Raw genomic sequence first — 23,889 nt, forward strand, 5'->3', positions numbered from 1 at the left:
TTCATACAGTAAATGGAATCAACATTAGTGTGGATGTAGCCTAAATATTGGGGTGAACCACGATACATCTTTGTGTTCTTGTGTGATTCACGGCCGGATTTACGTTGGTCCAAGATCCTCCGGATTTTGTGCATCAACATATTTATTTTTAGAAAATAATTAAAAAAGAAAGAAGAGGATGAGATTCTTCTGTTCCATCCGCCGTCACGTCCATCCCCCGACCCATCCCCTACATCCCCTCACCTCTCTCTCTCTCTCTCTCTTTCTCTCTCCCTTTCTTTCTTTCTCGTTCTCTCTCTCTCTTCCCTTTTTATTTCTTATGCGGCAGAAAAAGAAAGAAGAGGATGAGATTCTTCCATTCCGTCTGCCGTCACGTTTATCCCCACCATCCCCCCGATCCATCCCCTCACATCTCTCCCTACCCCTCTTTCTTTCTCTCTTTCTCTCTCTCTCTCTCTCTCTTCCCTTTTTATTTCTTCTGTGCTAGAAAAAGAACACAAAGAATGTCGGTGACCTCCGTGGCTGATAGATCTGAGTTGGAGTCGCCGCCGACAATTCTTGGGTTCCATGTAGAAGTAAGAGTGAGAGAGAAAAAGTGGAAATAAAAAAGGAGAAATTCGAAGAGAGAGAAGGGATGGATGAAGCTAGTAAAATCGTCGGCCGGTGATGGATGCACTGGGTGGTTGATCGATGTCGTAAGATTGAGGGTAGTAGTGAGTTTCTGATTTTTTTTTTTTTTTTTGAGGTTATTTTGAAACAGCTGGCATTCTTTTAGATTTAAAAGAATAAAAATATAAAGGTGTTAAGTGATTATTGGTGGAACTCCATGTCAGCATAGGTGCTAGGTACTTAGAAAAATTTCTCCAACCATAAAGCTCCATGGAGTTGGATGAATAACTTATGACTTGACGAGCAATTCTTTATGTGTGTTTATACCATTTTTTATTGACTAATAATGTTTATAACATTAAAGGGCAAACTTCCACCCCTTTAGTTAACTCTAGTTATCTGGAGTAATAAAGAATGTAAGAAACAAGAAGGAAAGTACATTAAACGACAAATTTACTAAATGTACATACAAACAAAAGAGACTCGGACAAGATTTAACCTAGTTGGGCGAGGTTCAATTTCTTGCAACCACTTATCTTTATGTTTACAAGGGTTTGTATGCAGTGAGGGATGAAAAGTAAATAGGTTTCACTGGAGGGAATCGATACTACAACACTAAGGGAAGGTAGCAGAGCTTATAATCTCGACAAAAGATGACTTTCTATGAGGGAACTATAGCTAAAAATGACTGGATCTAGACAAAATTCAGCTTTCTGGGTACGAACTGGCTTGAGAGCAGAGTTTGGTTGGTTGAGTGTCCTTATCGCTGGTGCCCTTCTTAGCTTTTATAGACAATTTGGCCCAACCGTCTCAACTCTGCCTTTAGCTGATAACTTTCGGAGGGCAGTGAGTCATCACTTATTTACTTGTCATGCCATTGAAAAGTGTTTTTTGGCTGGTGGTGAGTTATTCTCTGTCACCCATCACTTCAATCATAGGCATGTGGCCTATGCTTTGGCTGAAATGACTTTCAATTTACCTCGGGCCTATCGACTGGGCTCAGACATGTCTTCATTTGCTTTTGTACCTTTGGGCCTTTATTACCACAAAGCCCAATGTCAAATATAAACTCAAATAATAATAACTTAATAGTTAGACAAATCTTTCAATTTAATAGTCGAAGAAGATAACATTTATGCTTGGATGCTAACCACATTTGACACATGTAAACAAATATATTTCTTCTGGTAACTTTAATACTTTATAAAGCTGTTTCTTAAGTTTCTACATGCTTCAGAGGGTGATTTGCAAGAAGAAGAGTAAGAAAAGAAGAAACGTTGTTCATGTGGTTTTTAGTTTTTATTAATCAATTTTTTTATAGTAAAATTGAGGTTTTAAAAATACCATTTATTTGATATAACCCATGGTTGTACAGTAGGAATTTAACTAATTGTTTGTCATATAACCCACTCATAGGCACATCATTCAAGTATTAATTATCCGATGCGGAGAGAGTACGTAGTTACCATATATCTTGTTACTCAATAATATGATATAATCACTTGTTTCATTCATCTTACATTATTACCTAGAAAGCTTTATGATTCAAATACGAAGAATTTTGAATAGGAGTTCATACTCAATGTTAAATAGTCAAGCATTATTCTATTGTTTTACTTTACATTTTGCACGTGAGCCCAGTAGTACGAGGAAAATGTTTCGATGAGGCATCATACTAACACGTACGTGATTGTATTCATCTAATTTTATATTACTTTTAATTATTAGAAACTGTAAAGTTATTATCCTATCGGAGTGGCAGGTGAGAATTCAAAAGAGGGATTGATGGATAGCGGGTCCGGCTTGCTCAAGTTTTTTTTCTTAAGATGTTTTTATTCCGTAAATTGGTAAAATTAAAAATTTAAATTGTCATCATATAGAGTACATCCACATGTATAGTGAGGCGTCGAACTGTAAGTTCTTTATCCAATAAGAGTTGTAGGTGAGCATTCCAAAAAGGGATGGATGTTGGTGGGTAACGCCCGCTAAAGAGTTATTTTTTTCTTTCTTAAATGCGGGAAGATAAAATTAGAAATTTAAACTGTCTTGATATATATAGTATGTACATATGTATGCTAGAAAAGAAAGAAACAAAAATTTCCTAAAGAAGAATGGATTTACCTAATAAGTGATAACTTCTAAAGACAATTATTTATAATATTAATAATTCTCTTTTAATGAATGAATGAACCATACGAAAAAAATCTGTCTTAGTGCATGCATCTGATGAAAGTTTCAAGATAAACTTCCATATAAAACCAAATGGTGGATAATATCAAACAAAAATCCAACAAACTAATGTGTATAAACTTATATATGGTAATAAATCCCCGTCCTAGATTTCATATTGTGAATATGCATGATAGTCGCATAAATATTGAGAATGTGATTTTTACACACTCTTATTTATTTCTGACCATCGGATTAAATAAATCAAACAAAAATAATGAACATGATTAAACAGATAATGTAAGAGGTTACAAAGAATGTGTTTATCATTGTAAAAGTATAAAATTTCTATTGAGGAAAAAATCTTTCATAATTAATCAAAATAGGCCTTCGCAAAATACTATGAATAGCATATGCTGGTTAGGGTTAAAACACACCGATTAAAAGTCCGAAACCCTAGAGCCGTCCTTTTCCCTTTTTCCCCTAGTTTCCATTTCTCTTTCTTTTGAGAAACCATGAATATAAGAAAGGTGAAACTAGCCTTCATCATAAACAATGTATCGCGAAAAGCGACATTAAGGAAAATGAAGAGGGGCTTCATGAAGAAGATGTATGAGATCAATAAGCTTTGCGATGTTCCAACATGTGCTATAATGTACAGTCCAGATGAGTCTCAACCTGATGTCTGGCCTGATTCTTCAGGAGTGCAACGCCTTATCGAGCATTTCGCATTACTACAATATTAGCTTTAGGTGGCGGATATTAGAAAAATCATGTCGGTTATATCCGACATAAATTCCTGGCGGATATTATAAAACTATTTTTGATAGATTCCTGCGGGTTTTAAGTTAATGGTGGCAGTTATAACCGACATAAATTGATTATTTTATTATTTTAGTATTTTGGCGGTTATTATTTTAGTATTGTGTCGGTTATAACCGACAAAAATTCACTTTACGCCAACCGCTTTTCAATTTGTTGTTCTTTCAGATTTCGTTTTCTGCCTCATCTTCATTTTACTCGATTTCTCTTCATCTTCAATCTTTCTCTTCTCTTCCCCTCAATTTGTAAGTTTTTCAATTCTTTTGCTCATATTTTAAAATGTCATATTGATTAAAAATAAATAAACAAATGGTTTAAATATTTTTTTTTCACTCACGGTCCCGTTACCTAATCTCTGAATGTTTTTTTTTTGTGATTTTTTACACATGCTATCTTGGAGTATATACAAACATATTTGACGGTTAGATCATTGAAACTAGTTTCGTAGAATGCATATCCTAAACCCTAAACATGCCCGAGGGGGAGCAAAATAAGAAAATGGTAACCCATGAGATGCCTTTGAAGCAGAGGATAAAAAAAGAGCAGGAGAAGCTCAACAAGCTGAAGAAAGAGAACCGGGAGAAACAAATTCAGATGCTCATGAACCAGTGCCTCACTGGGAAGCCCCTGACTGGCTTGGACTTCAATGATTTAGAGGATATGGGGTCAATGATCAACGAGACATTGAAGGACATTGTCGCGAAGATCAAGAGCCGAAAGGAGGAAGAGCTGGTAGAGATGGATCAACCCTCAGTTGCACAACCACCGATGCATGCATTGCATCAGTAACTGATGAGAACTTTCATGACACCACTTAGAGGGCTCCAAGTTCCACTGGGGACGTGCTGACCCCCCAATTTGGTGAAGTGGATGATCAGGCCCTACCGCTTAAGGGTTAGGACCACCATGTTAGGTGGTCTAAGAACCCCTTTAATTTAGCTTGAATTGTTTAAGTAATTTTTGTTATTTTGCTTCAGGGGTGTTTTAAGTTATTTCTATTTCGATGCCTGTTTACCTTGACATTAAAACCGCAAGGCTTGTCTCTTAATTTCTTGGGTTTTATGTACAAAAAATTAATTATATAAGCGTTGCTTGCTTGGTAACTTTTGTTTGTACTCTACTTTATTTAGGCTACTTAGTACTATGCTATAGTAGTATATTTTTTTCATAATGAGAAATCTTAAAGTCCGAATTCTATAGATGGCGAGTTTGAGACCAATTTATTTCCTCTTATTTTCTAGTATACATATAGGACTTGGATTGTCTGCCCTCCTAGTTGTGGTGCCCTTCCATACCCTCCTATTTTGTGCGGTCACGGTTAAGCCACGTTAATATTTTATATTAATTTTTTAATGAGATAATAAGACAAAAAATAATTAAAATATAAAATATTGACGTGGTTTAACCTTGACCGCACAAAATAGGATAGGGGGTTAGAATCCGAGGACACATTTTGTGACACACAGTTTGTAGGGCTCACTATGTGATATATTTCAATGATCTATCTTTTACGTCATCTCTCAATGATCATATCTACTACAAATCACCCAAATCCAAAGCATATGACTATTGAATTAAATTTAGTGGTTTTTTTTATAGAACCGTATTTGTTCATTTTCTTCACTACAAAATGCCTTAATGATTTTGAATTTATCTCAATTTTTGCAAGGATGATTTATGAATGATAAATTGAAATATAGACGGTTTTGATTTTTTAAAAAGGTTTTGGAATGGGACCCACAAAATGTGTGTTATGTGTCTAAATGCAAGATAATAAAAGACACTAAACGCTAGTCGGACGGTGAGCTGGGGCTTAGCGCCCAGACGCTTAGGTATGGCCTAAACGGATTTCAGTATGTTAGATTTAAATATATGTAATATATACCTAATATGTTTTTTTTTTTAAATAACATATATGTAATGTTAGAGTTAATACATAATAATATAAATGGTCTTAAAAGGAAAATGATAATAAAACAATACAAAAAATAGATAAATAAATAAATAAAAGTGATGATTGATTTAGGTGAGAGAAGAAATAAAATAATATAAAAATTAGTAAAAAGATATAATAGGCAGGTGTGGGTTCGGTTCCTGTCACAGCCCATCCCAAATATATATTTATCGACGTCGTGAATTGACAAAAATACCCTTGGATGTTAGTTGTGTAATGTGGTTTAAGTGTAGCTTTGGGTTAATATTCTTAAATCCTAATTGTTTGGAACCAATTAGGATTAAGTTATGGTACATTTTGGTGGTTGACCAATCCTAGGCCACACACACACATTCTCTCTCTTCTCTCTCCCGTACCCTCTCATCTCTCTTGGACTCTCACTCTCTCTCTCCTTCAAACTCGTACGGACGTCAACTAAAACCTTAGCAAATGCGACGGATCGAAGTGGAAAATGGCACCATTGTGTTCATAAAGCTCAGACGAACACATCCATACCATTTACAGGTAAGAATTACTTCGAAATCACATGAAAACCTTAACCCCGAATGAGGTACTGTTCATGCAAAAACTTATGGCTTGTTTTTATGGAATTTGAAGCTTATAGGAAGCTTTGTGAGGTCCCTAGGAGGCTAGGGATAATTCGTTTGAGGATTTTGGACGTCGGAAAGTGGAGATCGACACGTTTTACATTTGGCTGGAAAGTCGAGGTAATTTTCGACGTGTTCTCATGAATTTCAATGACCCAAATTGTTATATCGTGTTTCTACTTGTCCTTAGCTTCATTTTGGTTTAAATTTCATAAGTTTTGGTGAAGAAATGAGTGAGAACAAGGGTTTTAAAGTTTTACCCAGTTTTCTGGCGACCGGCGACTCGCCGGAGAAGATGATGGCATATTCCGTCAGTTTGGACGGAATATGCTGACGCTGGCAATCAATTTTAACGAAATCTGTTAGGCTTAACGGAATATTCCCTAACGGTGGTTAGGGAATCCATCAAGTTTGGCTGAGCGTGGGGGCACATTTTGCCGTGCCCTTGCCAGCGCATGGCGGCGTGTGGGAGGTCCAAAATTATTTATAAAAAATATGGGGATGATCCTGAGGTTGTGTAGATCACTGTGGTATATTCATATTCCCATTTTGAGCAATGTATGAGAAGTTATTAGCTAGTTTTGCCTATATGCTTTAAAAATAACGTTTTTATAGTTAATTCGCATATAGGTGAGACTTATCTTGATGACGAGTGTATCCAGGGGTGACTCAGGGGTTACGACCAGCCGATATATCAGTGATTGGGCTTTTGTTTTCAGTATATACTTATATACTTGATATATTTCTCAGAAATGCATTTTAAAGAAAGTATGCTTTGAAATAAAATGTCAAATGCTTTTATATTTTGAATATGCATTCATGGTTGCATATATATATATATATATATATATATATATATATATATATATGTGATATTGTGGATGCATAGGTAAGTTCAGGTAAGTTACGTTTGGTTATGTGAATCATCGATGATGTGATATGTAATTAAATAATGTTGAGCTCATAAAACTGCACCTAGGGTGATTGTGATTTAGCCAGAGATGAGAAGTACATGCCTGTTTATTTACTTCACTTCCCGCATTATATGCTCATATTGGATCCAACTTAAGTGCACAGTCTTGTCGTACATACCTTATTCATGGTTCCAACTCGTAGGTGACTAGCGATTTATCGCCAAGCTATTATGAGAGAATATAGTTGAGCATAATTATATTACACCCAATCTTGTTGTACAGACCCTGTCTAGGGGTTCCGACTTATGTGTAGTATATTGCCATATAGGTCATAGTAGTGACTCTGACTAGATTGAGTTTGAGCTATGAATTCAACCGTGCAGACTATCACAGAAGTTCCGGCTAACATATCATATTTCTATGAAATTATTAATACCTGGATTGTTTACTTTGTTACATTTTGGCATGGCATACATATGAATATGATTATGTGAAGCATGAACTGAATTGATATGATTTCAGATATATATATATATATATATATATATATATATATATATATGCTTATATCTTGATTATGGGAAAATTATACATGTTTTACAGCGAGGGGTTAGTTATGTTGATAAATGAAATGATTTTGTAAAACATTTGTTTTTGCCCACTCACGTTTTCTGTTTTGCACCCCTCCAGGTTTTAAGTAAGCTTGTTGTCGGTGGCTCGAGATCGTCGGCAGTTCTGACCTATTTGAATAATAGTAGGACATTCCTGGTACTGTGTAACTAATACTTGTCCTACTGGACTGCACCTAGACTTTATGCTCTGATTATGAGTGTTCATTGTTGTAACTAACTCCTATCACTTTCTGTTTAGTAGTGCACTCTAGTAATTTGGTTTTTAATTATTCATATATTCTTATCTTTATTGCTTCCACACTGTGCACATGGCTACGTCACTCTCACGTGATGGCCAGTATGCCTTGATTTCGGTCGGGGTGTGTCAGTTCCAATCGGTTTGATTCAGTTTGGTTCCTTTTTTTTCAATTTTTATTCAGTTTGGTATAAATTCGGTTCAGTTCGATTTTTTTATAAAACCTTTTTTTTTTTAATCTGAAAAGTGGTCTAACCTCTAACTTTGCTTCCGGTTTTTCATTTCCGCGAATGTAAAGGAATAAATTAAAGAAGAGAAAGAGAAAGAAGATGCAGGAAGAAACAAAGAGAAAGAATACGCATGGGAGAAAAAAAAAAGGAAGAAAGAAGAGGGTCAAGGTGGGGAGAAAATAATGGTAGAAGGAAGAGGGTTGGATGGGGAGAAAAAAACGGAGGACTTGGATTATAGGTTAATGGTTGGCCTTAAATAAAAGCTTAAAATTTGCATCTAAATTAAAAATTAGGCTTGGAATATAAACACCCAATAGTAAATAAACAAATAAAATTAATTATATTTAATTCAGTTCAGTTTGGTTCCATTTTTGAATCATTGAAACCGAAACCGAACCAATAACTTTTGGTTCGGTTTTCTTAATTCGATTTGGTATTCAGTTTGATATTTTTTGGTTTTTGATTTTCAAACCCACCCCTAATAAGTGGAACCAGGAAACGTGCAACCAAAATAGGGATGGTGGGACCATAAACAAATCGTCCATTCCATTCAAATTGAAAAGAAGATGGTGGTCCCCACCAGTCCATCTTCTTCCTCCCTACCATATACCTCAGTTTTTTCCATATTCATAAAAAATTTAGACTCCGACGTCTTTAAATATAGCCGCCTAGGCCTGCCTAGCCTCCATCTAGCTCTGCCTAGTTCTGCATAATGCCGCCTAGTCCCGCCTAATCTCGCCCAAGTGTCCACCTAATGTGTTTTCCCATTTACCACTGACTAAGAGTTAATCGCGACGGTCGGCCACCATCCAGCCCCAGGTAATTTTGAAGTGGTCGGTGACCCATTTAAGGGAAAGTATTGACTAGGGACTTTGCTCAACGAAAAATTCATCACGCAAAGGTCCATGATTTATTTAAAACCACAGATTCACTCTCCCTTTTCCTCACATACTTTTTCCGAAACTCTAAAGTTCCCCCTGTTTTCTTCTTCCCTAAACCTATCATATCCAATTTTTGTTTTAATTTTCTGTACAATGTCTAATTCCGTTGCTCCTCCAACTAAAGGTTGTGAGGGAAAATGATCTTGTAAAGGTAATACTTAATTTTATATGGATTTAATAGTTTTTTTTTTTTTTTGAAAAAAATTATTGTATGAATTACTTAGTTTGATTATGAAATTTATATTTTTTTCGTAGACAAAAAAACCAAGAGAATATCGGTGGGCCCAAAAGGTGATTGATGGCCGATTTAAACGAATCATCTATGATAATTTCAGAGGATCTAAGACTGAGGCACATGCCATGCTTGGGCACAACATTGGGGTGCTAGTGTAAAACAATTGTTCTACGGAGTGGGCGTCTTGGAAAAAGGTGCTCGAAGAACTGAAGAAGTTTATGTTGGATGACTTATCAGTAAGTGTGAATTAGTAAATTAATAAATAAAAAATTGTTAAACAGTATATTATAATGTTTAATAATTAATTTTTTTTTACATAACCGGGTAATTATATTATTGAAACGAACCCAAATCTGATGAAGTTCATCGATAACATCTTCGAGGGGTTTGCGGAAGTGGAAGTATGACGTCGAGCGATATGACAGTGAAATCCTTTAGGACCAACGCAGTAGAAGTGTTATTTAATTGTTATGGACGAATAATATTCTTTTTCAAGTATGTATTTGTGGACCATATTTTTAAATATTTCTTTAATTTGTATTTGGATTAAATTTTGATTTTTAGTAGTTATTTGGTTACTATAATTTAACAAGTTTTATTATTTTAATAAATATTGAATTTGTTGATGCACAAAATCAGCGAAGACTTTGGTACAACAGAAAGTGTCAGGTTTTGTGACCTTCGCTTGGTTGCTTCGGTCACTAGTGAGGATAAGTACGTAAATAAATAGAGACAGAGAAGCAAACACAGGATGTACGTGGTTCACCCAGATTGGCTACGTCCACGGAGTAGAGGAATTCTTATTAGTAGTGAAGGGCTTACATAAGTACAAAGGATCAAGCTCTCAATTTAGTGAGTTCTTGTGAATGATTTAACACAAATGGCATTTATTGTGGGGGAATGACCCCTATTTATAGAAAAACTTGTAGCTTTGTCACATTGACATGTGTCATGTTATGATTGGTTCTTGATGTCGACACGTGCTGCGCTCTGATTGGCTTCTAATCTTGACACGTGTCGAGTAGTGATTGGCCTCCTGGTCGGAGGGGAACTCTTCTGGGTCCTTGACAGTATAGCGTTGGCCGGTGCTCGGTAGTTTCGGGATTGGTCAAGTATGGTACAAACAGTGCTCCCCTAAGTTCCCGAGTGAGGGAAACTCCTCGGTTGGGGACTTGCAAGATCCAATCCCTTGAGTAATCACGAAACTTCTAAGTACCGAAGTGTGGTCTGATCTTCATCTGCCCTTCTCTGGAAGTACCTTTCCTCCATCCGGGAATGGTGTATTTAGCTGATGTTGACGCACAAGGTAATGTATCAATTTCACTTGAAGCTTAGTTGTAGTTTCGGGCTTAGTCAAGTGTGATACAAACCCTATAGTAGGAGTCCCCCAAGTCGCCGAGCTAGGAGATCTGCCGAAAGAGGTGACAGACAAGGTAAGCAGTCAAACTTCCAAGTAAGCAACCCAGGATCAGAGGTTTGACTTCGGCTTCCGGTTGATTGTTCTCCTTCTCCTTGTCTCTCATTCAACTGCCAGGATAAGGAGAAGCAAATGGATAAGAGATGATATGAGATACTTTTGCTTTTGAAGAAGTAACTTTCCACAGGCTTATTCTTGAACTGTGCTGGAGGGTTTTCTGGTGCCCTTCAGAGTATAAGGCCAACTCAAAAATTTGAGGGTCAAAACAAGTCCATCAAATCTAGAGTACGTTCGACCTTGATGATATGGGATACTTTTGCTGTTGACGGAATAATGAATGTGGTATGGAAAGCTGTCGTGCTGTAGTGATCTGTTTCAGCTCACCGTTGAACCTTCTGCTTCAATCTTTTGCATGGCAGAAGTGGTGTGCAACCTTTGCATTTAAATGGTCCTTCAGAACATTCCTTCATAGTGACTCATCCACGCTTGGCAGCTTCAGTGTAAAGAGCCAATATCTGATCAACTGTCATGAGGTATTTGCCGGTGGAATTCGTGACCTTGACAGCAGTTGAGGATGAGTACTCGAGAGCAATGCTAAGTAAGCAACCAGGCAAAGGCTCCAGGCAGTCAGTTCCAAATTGGAGGTTTGATTTCAGGTTCCGACTGACTGCTCTCTTTCTCCTTGTCCTGCAGGTGTGGACAAGGACAAAGACAAAGATAGGGAGAAAGCATGATATGGGATACTCTTGCTTTCGACCCTGATGATATGAGATACTCTTGTTCTTGGTGTGGCTTATTTGCTGAGGTATTATCGGGGGGAAATAAAGCTGAGTATTTCGAGAGGTTATGTTGAGGGTGCCTTTTCGAATGCGAGAAAGGGTTGAGCATTTTTGCAGGTTTGCCTGTCCGTTGAGGAGGGAGGTCAATGTATATAGGGATTTCCCAATAACAAGTAGTAATGATATTCCTTTACCTTTCTTGGTCACAGCAATGTAGTGGGAGCTGCCAGCTTCACGTGTTTTAATTTTGTCAGAGCACTTTGAAAAAGTGGTATGTGGTATCTGGAAAGCTGATATTACGTGTGAAGATTACAGACAAGCTTTATCTAAGGAAATCTGGCTCTCGAAGTTCTGAGAGTTGTGCCTCTTCGGTTTTCGAACAAGCAATCCCGTCGAGGATCTGACTCTCGAGATTCGGAAAGCGGTGCTACTCCGGTTTTTGAGAAAGTAATTATGTTGGGAGTCTTTTCTCAAATGTGAGTGAAGGTTGGACGTTCTTGCCAACCTGTCTTGCCGCAAAACACAGAGGTCGACACACATAGGGACTTTCCAGTTGTCAAGCAGTGGTGCTGTTCCTTTACCCTTATGGGTAATAGTAGGGTAGCTGGAACTTCGAAATTCTCGTGCCTAAACTTTGTCAGAGATCTTTGACAAAGTTATATGTGGTACCCGAGGAGTTGATGGTGCATATGGAGAGCGGTGATTGAACAGTAAGATTCACGTGCTTTCTACTTCACCAGAAATCTTCGACAGAGTGCCCGTAATTTCCGCAAAGCTGATTGTGCATGTGACAGGTGCTGACGAGGCTGAAAAAGCAGGTGCTTCTTCGATTTCTGAGATCGGCCCTCGTGGTCTCTGAGCAGCCCAGCTTTTGAGAAAGCAAACGCCTCTTCGATTTCTGAGATCGGCCCTCGTGGTCTCTGAGCAGCCCAGCTTTTGAGAAAGCAAACGCCTCTTCGATTTCTGAAGCTCCGTCGAGTGCAGATTTTTATAGAGGCTGACATTAAGTTCCACAACACACTTGAATCTCTACCAGTAGAAGCTCATTTCTTGCACTTCTAAGATCTTGATTTGTTTGACCTCTTCCTTCTTCAACACATTTGAAAATGTCTGGACCCTCCGACCGTCGTTTTGACTTGAACCTTGGAGAAGAGACAGCCACGCCTTCTCCAGACAACATATGGCGCCCATCCTTCATATCCCCTACTGGTCCTCTTACCGTTGGGGATTCTGTGATGAAGAATGATATGACCGCTGCAGTGGTGGCCAGGAACTTTCTCACTCCCAAAGATAATAGACTACTTTCCAAACGGTCTGATGAGTTGGCTGTTAAGGACTCTCTGGCTCTTAGTGTTCAGTGTGCAAGTCATCTGCAGAGTGCAAGCGATCGGTTTGGAAAATGTGTTGGGAAACAAATAGTTTCCTCAATTCCTCAAATGAGTCTACCGTCTCAGGTGTAAGACGACAATACCAATTTAGAGCTCCACTAGAGAGGGTGGAGGGGAAGAGAAGACATCGCTCTTCGTCGGTGTGCATCCGGTATGCCATGGTGGACTCAAAGAGGTTAAGGTGCTCAATCGGGTCCTCTTTTCCAGTATAAAGTTGCAAGCCAAGCTTTTGCTTTGTCTTTGCTTGAAGGGGGGTGTTGAGGATCCTCCTTGTAAGAGGGCCAGGCCTGGGTTGGTTCCAGTCAGGTATTTCAGCCTGACGTTTAGCCTTCAACTTGTTTACTTCCTCAAGAAGTTGTAGGACAAGGGGGTCCTGAGCGGAGTTATGTGTCACTGGAGCTTTCTTTCGTAAATCTCCATCTCCTATTGGAATTAGGAAGGTTTGATCAAGGGCATGTGATTTTTCCCTGGACTCGCTGTACTGGCTTCCAGGGTATGTCTGTCGGAACACCTCTGAGTCCCCTGTACCCTCATGTCTCTCTAGGACTTGTTGCCCCTTCCCCAAATTGGTGGCCGGCTTGGGTCGTGGCAGGGGACCGAGTCTCTCAGAAATCCTTGGGTCATTAATCTTTGAGCTTATATGGATGGAATTCTCTCGATGTTGCTTCAGGAAATCCCGACAATCGCGAAAGACGGCTTTCGATCCTTCTGCCCCTTCAGCAAAGAGGTGTCTCCCTCCACTTCTCATGGTTCGGGTCGAAGCAACTGGGTTAAGAGAAGCCTCATGTTGATTATCAAGTCGAGGGGTAATCTGTTCCCTATCAGGGATATCTATGTCGAATGCATGTGACCCTCCATGTTGGAGGGCACCCAGTTGATGGTTGACTTCCACGGGGGCAACAAGCTCGCGTGTCTGAGCTTGCCTAGCTTCGTGGAGTGTCTCGAAGAGCTTCTCATATTGCTCCTGGAGGACCTCATTCCTCATTGCTATCTTGTTGTTCTGAGCTTCCAACTCATCGACTTTAGCTTGAAGAAGAACTCGTTTTCCTTCATTCTTTCGTTGTTTCGCACTATGTGCAAGGGGGGTGTCATTCTGTGTGCTGTGGCTTCCTTCGCTTCCCATGTTGGAGAGGGATGCCTGGTCAAAAGAAAGTGTACGAATGATAGAAACCAGCTTGACACAGCTGAAGAGAGTAGAAATAAGTGTCGTTTCCCACAGACGGCGCCAAATGTTGATGCACAAAATCAGCGAAGACTTTGGTACAACAGAAAGTGTCAGGTTTTGTGACATTCGCTTGGTTGCTTCGGTCACTAGTGAGGATAAGTACGTAAATAAATAGAGACAGAGAAGCAAACACAGGATGTACGTGGTTCACCCAGATTGGCTACGTCCACGGAGTAGAGGAATTCTTATTAGTAGTGAAGGGCTTACATAAGTACAAAGGATCAAGCTCTCAATTTAGTGAGTTCTTGTGAATGATTTAACACAAATGGCATTTATTGTGGGGGAATGACCCCTATTTATAGAAAAACTTGTAGCTTTGTCACATTGACATGTGTCATGTTATGATTGGTTCTTGATGTCGACACGTGCTGCGCTCTGATTGGCTTCTAATCTTGACACGTGTCGAGTAGTGATTGGCCTCCTGGTCGGAGGGGAACTCTTCTGGGTCCTTGACAGTATAGCGTTGGCCGGTGCTCGGTAGTTTCGGGATTGGTCAAGTATGGTACAAACAGAATTTAAGTATTTGTTTGGAATTTTGAAGTTTATGTAAATAGAGAGTATTCTCTAATTGTTCTTCTATCAAAGTCTAATGAAATCTGGAATAAACTTTGACAGAACAATTGTAGAATACTCTCTGTTTACATAAACTTCAAAATTCCAAACAAATACTTTGTTGATGCACAAAATCAGTGAGGACTTTGGTACAACAGAAAGTGTTAAGTTTGTGACCTTCGCTAGATTGTTTCGGTCACTGGTGTGGATAAGTATGTAAATGGATAGAGACAGGGAATCAAACACAAGATGTACGTGGTTCATCCAGATTGGCTACGTCCACGGAGTAAGGGAGTTCTCATTAATTGTGAAGGGTTTACACAAGTACATAGGTTCAAGGTCTCCTTTTGTGAGTACTAGTGAATGATTTAGTACAAATGACATTAGGAAATATTGTGGGAGAATGATCTCCTTTTATAGAAGAGAGTTTCTAGTTTTGTTCTGACATTGACACGTGTTATGTTGTGATTGGCTTCTGATGTTAACACGTGTCGAGCTATGATTGGCTTCTGATGTCGACACATGTTGCACTGTGATTGGCCTCCTGGTTGGAGGGAAACTTTTCTGGGTCCTGGACGGTATAACGTTGACCGGTGCTCAGTAGTTTCGGGACTGGTCAAGTATGGTACAAACAATGCTCCCCTAAGTTCCCGAGTGAGGGAAGCTCCTCGGTTGGGGACTTGCAAGATCCAAGCCGCTGAGTAATCACAAAACTTCTAAGTACCGAAGTGTGGTATCATTTTCACTTGCCTTATCTGTCTCATAGGTAGATGTGGCATCTTCTCTGGAAGTACTTTTCCTCCATCCAGGGGTGGTATCTTTAACCGGTAGAGATGCACAAAGTAATGTATCAATTTCACTTGAAGCTTACTTGTAGTTTCAGGCTTGGTCAAGCGCGATATAAATCATGTAGTAGAAGTCCCCCAAGTCACCGAGCTAGCAAAAGAGAGTGTACGAATGGTGGAAACCAACTTGACAAAGCTGAAGAGAGTGGGAATAAGTGTTGATTCCCACAGACGGCGCCAAATGTTGATGCACAAAATTAGTGAAGACTTTGGTACAACAGAAAGGGTTAAGTTTGTAACCTTCGCTAGATTGCTCCGGTCACTAGTGTGGATAAGTATGTAAATGGATAGAGACAGGGAAGCAAACACAAGATGTACGTGGTTCACCCAGATTGGCTACGTCTACAGAGTAAGGGAGTTCTCATTAATTGTGAAGGGTTTACACAAGTACATAAGTTCAAGCTCTCATTTTGTGAGTACTAGCGAATGATTTAGTACAAATGACATTAGGAAATATTGTGGGAGAATGATCTCCTTTTATAGAAGAGAGTTTCTAGCTTTGTTCTGACATTGACACGTGTCGTGTTGTGATTGGCTTCTGATGTTGACATGTGTCGCACTATGTTTGGCTTCTGATGTCGACATGTGTTGCACTGTGATTGACCTCCTGGTTGGAGGGAAACTCTTCTGGGTCCTTGACGGTATAACGTTGACAGTTGCTCAGTAGTTTCGGGATTGGTCAAGTATGGTACAAACATACTTAAATTCAAAGTCCTTCGTTGTGCAATTATTTAGGCGAGGTGAAAGTCAATTCATCCCAAGAAGTTCTTTTATACGACTCAATCTTCGTGGCACAAAGGCTGAGAAAAAACGTGGGTAGTCTTGGTGCCCATGTCTGGCTCGACCAACATTATTCCGCCATAACCTTATGTGACGAGAGGATTTGTCGCGCAAAGAGCATTAGTGGGACTAATGTTATATTTGTCGTGGAAATTTGTGACACTATATGTTTTGTGCCACGAAACCTTTGTCGCGCAAATGTTTCGTGTTTATAATCAGATTGCTCAACGGTAGAGGCAGAAACTGCAAAATATTTTGTGGCAGCTGCCTCTACACCGCCTCCCCCATCAGCTTCCAAGGACAAAATAACAGTGAAATAGTTACTCAAGATATCACTTTTTTTTTCATTCATCTTGCAAACTAAAAATTGTCCACGTATCATCTTTTGTTAAAGGAAAGGGCTAAACAAAAATTCCTCTAATAGAAAGTAGATTTTTTTTTCCACTTTGTAGATGTACTTTGAAGTGTTATTAGAATCTGAGATTATTCTCTCTAGAACGTACTTTGCAAAATGTAAAGAACGCTCTACTAAAAAAATTCTATGTGGGACTTTGAAGGGTTAATTCTGAACAATAAATTATTCAATGGAAATAAAACAACAAAAGGAACTCACAAGGGATCTTAGAATTAAAAGTGGAACTTTACAGAGTTAGAAAGATCACAATTTCATACAGCTATAACTTTAGGCTGGAATCACTAGTTACTTGTCACTACACCACTACACCAATATCTTTAGGCTGGAATCACTAGTTACTTGTTACACTTTATGTTTTTAATTATGTCTCGAATGTAGACGTTAACGGAGGCGGAGCCATTCAGGATCGAAAGAAAGTTGGAAGACAAGGGAAATAAGCAGGCTTATTTTTAGCTACTCCTCATGAAACTTCATTTTGATTTCACTTTACTTCTTGTAACTCAAAATACGTCATTTATTCTCTGAAACTTAAAATTCATTTCACTTTGAATTGTGAACTCTCTTTTCTCCTTGAAACTTATGGGTTGCCTCCTAAAACATACGTAGGCCCAACACCTAATAAGATTATAACATGTGTGTAATAATTTGATAATAAATCTCTATTATGCATTAACATTAACAATAAGAGAATATTAAGTTTAAAATAAATTGAAGAAATGAAAAAAAATATTGATTAGTGTGGCTTACCCAAATTAAAATCACATAAGAAGTTAACAGATTTTAGGTAATGTGGAGCAAATTTTGAGTTTTATAGAGACGATTTTCAAGTTTCAAGAGGCAAAATGAGATCAAAATCGAGTTCCAAGGGGCAAAGTGGAGCGAACTATATATAGGTTTTAGAGAGTAAAGTGACAATTTTTGAGTTGCAAGAAGCAAATGAGATTAAAATCAAATTCCAGGAGGCATAGCTAAAAATAAGCCAAATAATAATCCCTCCGAATAAAAGTTGTGATCAGCAAAGTTGCCAATGGTTTTTTCTTGTTGCTAAAAAAAAATAATCCCTTCGAATATTGCTAAAATATAGTACATTCCCAAACCAACGGCGAATGAACGAAAGGTTAGTAATCCGAGCCAACAGCAAATTAATGAACAAGAATTAGTACAATCTGCACCGAGTTTAATATGAGACCTTATATTACTTCGCCAAGCCTGTAACCAACTTGATAGTATTTAATTAGCAGACATATTAGTGAAGAATGTTGAAAAACAACTCGCTCCGGTTGTTTGATTAGCTGATTTGAGTTATGATTCTCTGCAACAGGGTAAAGATTTAGGGTTTTGGGTAAAGATGTTATTACGTGACACAAGATGCATAGTTGTAGACACCAAAACAACAGCCGGATGAACGAAAATTAGTATATTCTCCACCCACTTTAACACGAGACCGTAGATTAGTTCACCGAACGTGTAATTTCATGATTGTAGACAACGAAACAACTAATATCATTAGTGAAGAACGTTTGAGAAACAAGTTGCTTGCCATGATTTGAGTTTCGATTCAATGCCATGGGGTGAAGATTTTGTTATGTGACACTCGACATGCAAACATGCTTTGATTCTGGTTCAAATTGATGTTAATTATGTGTTTCCTACTATTTTGGAGGGTTGGTCTGGTTTTTTTTTTCTCCACCATTGCTTTTGTTTCTGCTAGCTGTACTTACTGTCTGTGGAAAGAAAATCCTATGCCTAGCTACACTTGCATGTTGCAGTAGCCTTTAAAAACAAGCATCTAAAGTAAAATGCTCACTGTTATAAAAATCTCCGTCTAGCACCGCCTAGGCTGATCACCGCCCCGATTAATCCCTAAGCATTTGACAATTAAAAAAGGACGCCTAAGCAATCTAAAGTAAAATGCTCACTGTTTTTTAAAAATATCCGCCTAGGCTGGTCACTGCCCCAATTAATCCTTAGGTGTTTCACAATTAAGAAAATGCCGCTTAGACCTGCTTAGGCGCCCGTCTAGACCCGCCTAGGCACCAACCTAGGTCACGAGTCTCACTTAAACAAAAATTAGATAACTTATAATTTGCATTTTATTTTTTCAATATATTTTAAAATACTTGTTGAATACTTGGATGAACACTCATTATATGCTTGGTCCAATGTTTTCTATATGTTATAATACTTTATAATCTATATGTCATTCTATTTTGCAATTTATGTATCCCCATACAATTATGTATTTTTTTAACTATAAGCAAACACTTATTTATAAGATATATAATATATTTGTTTAAATCTGTCTAGTCCACCTAAGCTCCCACCTAGCCACCTAGGCGCTAGGCCCCATTCCGACACGACTAACGTTTAGCGTCTTTTAAAACCTCAAAGATTTGAGAACAAAATTAAAGAATGAATTAGCTACAAAAGTAAAATGATGTACAATAATTTGTGCGGAGGAAGCCACAACCCCTAATCGTGGAACTGTTAGATTCCAAATAGTTATAGGCACTTAACTTTGAATCAGTATATTGCCAGAAAAGTAACTTAGTAAATTGCTTGCATTACGAAGCTAGAGTCCGGTTCTCGTCTTTCCTAACCCTAAGATATTTAGAAAATTTAGAGAACTCTTCATGCATGCGCCCGTTGTACGCTATAATTTTTTAAAGCAATAGGCCTTGAGGAGACAGCTGCTTTATAATACATCTGAAATTTGGTTAAGAATATCATGTGAATCACGTTGAAGGTTAAAATTTAGGGAAATTTAACGAAAAGCACTCGGTACTGTTCACTTTAACGAAAAACCACATTTTAACACTAAAAAGTCAATCCTGGTACTATTCACTTTATCCTTTATTTTGTCATTATCATTAAAACTCAAAGTTTTCAAACCCTTTTTATTAGTTTTCCTTAAAATCTAAGGGACTCCATGTGCTCGTTAAATTTTTCTTAACTTGCAAATTTGCAATTATACAATTAAATCATGAACATCAAGCTCAACAACAAAGTTGTTGTACGAAGCCACATGCTGGTTTGGTATTGCTGTGTTTTGAAAAAAAAATTATTTATGTTGTTCTGTGAGAATAAGCTCATTTTTGCTGCTTCACATTTTCAGCTTTTTTTCATCCAAAATTATGAAAATAAGCTGTTTTTAAGTGTTTACCAAACACCTTTTTGAGCTCATCTTTATTTTATACTCACTTTTTATAAAAGCACTTCAATACCAAACTAGTACTATAAAGACTTGTTATTGAGTTGTTACATATATAATGCAAATAAAAAAGCAACCTGAAATTTATTTTAAGGAAAACTAATGAAAATGGATTGAAAACTTTGAGTTTTAACGATAATAACAAAATAAAAGGTAAAGTGAATAATATCAGGATTGACTTTTTAGTGTAAAAATGTGATTTTTCGTTAAAGTAAACAGTACCGGAAACTTTTCGTTGAAGTTCCTTTTATTTTAAACCACAAATGATTGATCGCAGACATGGAAAAGAAATGATGGAAGCAACATAATTCAGTGTCTGGTGGTACGAAATTGTATAATTCAGTGTTTGGTGGTACGAAATTGTTCAAAATTCTGGGAAATATCTGATTGTTTCTGGAAGTGCCAAAAACGTTTTATGACAACCAAAAACACTTACATTATTTGTCAAAAAATTAAAAATTGTTTCGTAGTAAAAATGTGCTTTTTCAGAAAGCATTTGGATGTCTACTAAAATAACTTTTGGCAGAAATGTTCATGAGGATAAGTGCTTCTTGTAGAAACAATCATGCTGAAACTTCTGATTATTTCATCTCTCTTCTACTGTGTTTTAAAAAAATATATACACCAGAAAACTTCGACACGGATTTTACCTCTCAGTAACAACTTCAGCTAGCTCATGCTGCTTATAATTATGTTTATGGCAATATGCTACTGGAGTAATGAAGAATGGTACAATATATATGAAAAGTATTCTAAAGTTTTCACATATATTAAATTTTCTATGAAACTGATCAATAGCCATTAGTATTCTACTTAAAATTTTTGAAAACCAAGATGGAAGAATAAAACAAATAGGCACAATAATAGTTGTATAAACTATGTACTTGCGATATATTACACAAAATGCAACAGAAACAAATACTACTACATGTATTATTGTGATTCACAAACCAAATACAACTCGTTAATTTGAATAAATTAACTTACATATTATATAGTATACTAAGTAATGCAGGCGTGCATAGTTTTTTTTTGTTTTCTATTTAGGCCTTTCCAGCTGGGTTTACAGTTAAGGTTTGGCAATCATATTCTGAGACAATGTTCTTGTGGATTCTGTCTATGAAAGCAGCAGCTTTGTTGTCAATTCCGGGCTCAGCCACCCACCGACCTCTGTCCTCCTCGCTCGGCCAAACCCTCCTTGCACTCAAGTAGGAATCCTCCATCATGTCGTCCCCTCTGCGATTGTGTGGCCTCCTCGATTTGAACATACTGAAGAATGAGAAGGCGGATTTCTTCTGCCTGTTGCCTGCCATAAATCTTTTTTGACACGAAAAAGGAACAAAACACAAAGGTTTAAGTGAGATGAAGATAGTTCAAATAATGAGTTTTTGTACTCTCTTTGGTTTGTAGTGACTATTAGGAGGCTGTTGTGTATTTATAGCAGGAGGTGATCCTTGTGGGTGGAGAAAAAAGGTAAATAAGACCAGAGGAAAAAAAAAGGTAAAAAGCATATTTTCTATGGTCCTCTACTTTCTCAATTGACCAAAACAGACTCAGAATTATTGTCGCTTTCTTCTTCTAAGAACTGCTACGTAAACTCCATATATGGCTCCCCAATGCACTTGTGTTTAAATCCTCCTTTTCATTAAAAGAAAAAGAAATACCGTCATTGAAATTTGCATTAAAATTTACAGATAAATATTTTGAATAATGATATTGCACCTAAATTTCATGGTTATTTTTTCGAGTAATGCTGGAGAGAATAAATTTAGAGACTAAAATTGTAAACTAAATGATGTGTCATCAATAGAAATGCATGTCTATCAATGCTTAAATAATAAATCAACCATCAACTTACATGTCCTTTAGTTTCCAAATTTTAGTCTCCAAATTTAGTCTCCCTAGCATTACTCTATTTTTTCCACATTTTTCATCGTCCAAATCATTTAATTACCAATTATAAGCAGCCAAATCTTACCCGATCTGGGGAAGTGGCCTAGCTTCTTTGCTCCGAGATGTATATTTTTATTTGATTAGCTGTGGACTGTACATTTCACGGCGTATTTAATTAACAGATACCACAAGCATATGATCCTCTCACCAGAACAATAAAATTGGCATGTTAAATGGGGTTTTGTTTAAGAAGAAAGTTATTATTTGGCCTTCACCTTTATGGAATAATAAATACAGGAAACTTAATAAAGATGTAGAAGAATGCACAGGGTATAACAATAAAAAAGTTCCCCCCCCCCCCTTCTCTTTTTTATTTTGTAAAAGCGATAAAGTATTTCGTTACCAAAAAAAACAAATACAAGAGGTGTCAAATGGGTACGTATACTTTAATAACCAATTTCATGATCTGAGATGATTTGCCCAGATCATCAAAGATTTTAAACCCCCTATACGTTTACCACAAGAACTAAATGAACGTCGGAGCAAATTTGTCCCAAAAGGCAATAAACACGACAAACCTACTGACAAGACCCTTACAAAGACCATCGCAAATTGAGTAAGATTATCTCCTCTTTTTTTTCTCTTTTTTTTCCTTCCATTCTATTTGAACGATCATGATTAAGAAATGTCAACATCTTATATTAATTTTTTTATAAAAAGAGAAAGACAAAATAGAAAATATGAAAATAACGGATGGAAGGGATGAAAAAAGAAAATAAGAGAATCCTAGTTCATTGCAAACATCGTGATCACCACAGATTGCCTAACCGACACAAACCCAAACTAGTGGTACAAAGGCGAAACATAAAAACTAAACTAAAAAACCAAGCTAAAGTCGATGATTTGTGGACGAGACCATCGGTACTTATTTTCGTGGGCAGCAGCAGGGGAACGTGGGTTGCCAATTTTAACAAAGACAACGCACAAGAAGAAGGGGTGGGTCGCAAATTTAATTTAGATTTGATAATCAAAGTTTGTTTCCCTCCCTTTTTTTTTCTTACAGATAAATAATAGTTTGACACGTGTAATTTTTTTTTTTTTTTTTTTTTTGCTGGTTTTATAAATCACTTTAATATCTATGTCAGTCTGTGAATTGCAGATAAAAATGAATGACAACAATCTTGTGATCATAGCAATCAAATAGTTTGCACAGTGCACAGAAGTTTCTATTTTTGTAGCAGAGTATGCAAGCTGTCTAACATTTTGGTATCTGAGATTCTTACTTATAAAAGCCAGAGTTTGGCGTCCTCCACCAACGTATACTATATTATTAAAGCACAGAAGCCCTTTATTCCATGCAGCTGCTTCTTTAGCATGCTTCTCAAGTCATTAAAATTGTAATGGTTTCTTTGCAAGCTGTAATCACTTTGGTTGATAAAGTTGACACAATTTTAACTCTTTATATGGAGAGAATGATGCTTGATTTTCGAAGTGCCAAATTGTTTGATTATCGATGTTGATTGTTAAGTTATTACATTGTCGACACGTTGGTTAATTCTTGATTAATTAAGCAAACAAAATAGTTGATTTGGCAAATATATGAACGGCGCAGCACACAAGTTAGGCAGGATACGCTAGAAATTTACGATTACTTGCTTGTTAGACTAATCCTAGAGAGTAGAAATAGAACAAAGTTCTCTTATATTTTCAGAGTATCTTGATTCTTTCATTCACTTGAATAATTTTTATTTCAGTCGAGTACTTTTACATTATGTTTGAATGAAGAAATTTAAGATTACTAAGGAATTTAAAATGATGGAAATTGAAATGACGATATTTTATTTTCTAGAATTTTTTAATTTTCTTGTTTGGTTAACCTAATAGAACAATGAAATTGAATACAGAATTTGTTATTTTTAAACTCTCAATCATATAAATTTGGAAATGACACCTATTTACATTGAATTTAAACTTGGAATTGGAGGTCCCAAATTCCAAGTTTTTTTTCCACGTGGAAATTCTAAATTTCTATGTTTATGAATCTAAACAAGGGAAT

The 23,889-nt window shown here is 37.1% G+C and overlaps 1 protein-coding gene across 1 annotated transcript; it reads left to right on the plus strand.

Annotated features, from left to right (window-relative positions):
* The first annotated feature begins 4,098 nt into the window (after window positions 1-4,098).
* LOC126592315 (uncharacterized) lies at window positions 4,099-4,588 on the plus strand. Its single transcript, XM_050258016.1, has 3 exons — window positions 4,099-4,332; window positions 4,419-4,494; window positions 4,578-4,588. Exons 1-3 carry the CDS (start codon window positions 4,099-4,101, stop codon window positions 4,586-4,588), a joined length of 321 nt encoding a protein of 106 aa, XP_050113973.1.
* The last annotated feature ends 19,301 nt before the right edge of the window (window positions 4,589-23,889 follow it).

This window comes from Malus sylvestris, chromosome 12, assembly GCF_916048215.2.
Source record: "Malus sylvestris chromosome 12, drMalSylv7.2, whole genome shotgun sequence".
NCBI classification, from domain to species: domain Eukaryota; kingdom Viridiplantae; phylum Streptophyta; class Magnoliopsida; order Rosales; family Rosaceae; genus Malus; species Malus sylvestris.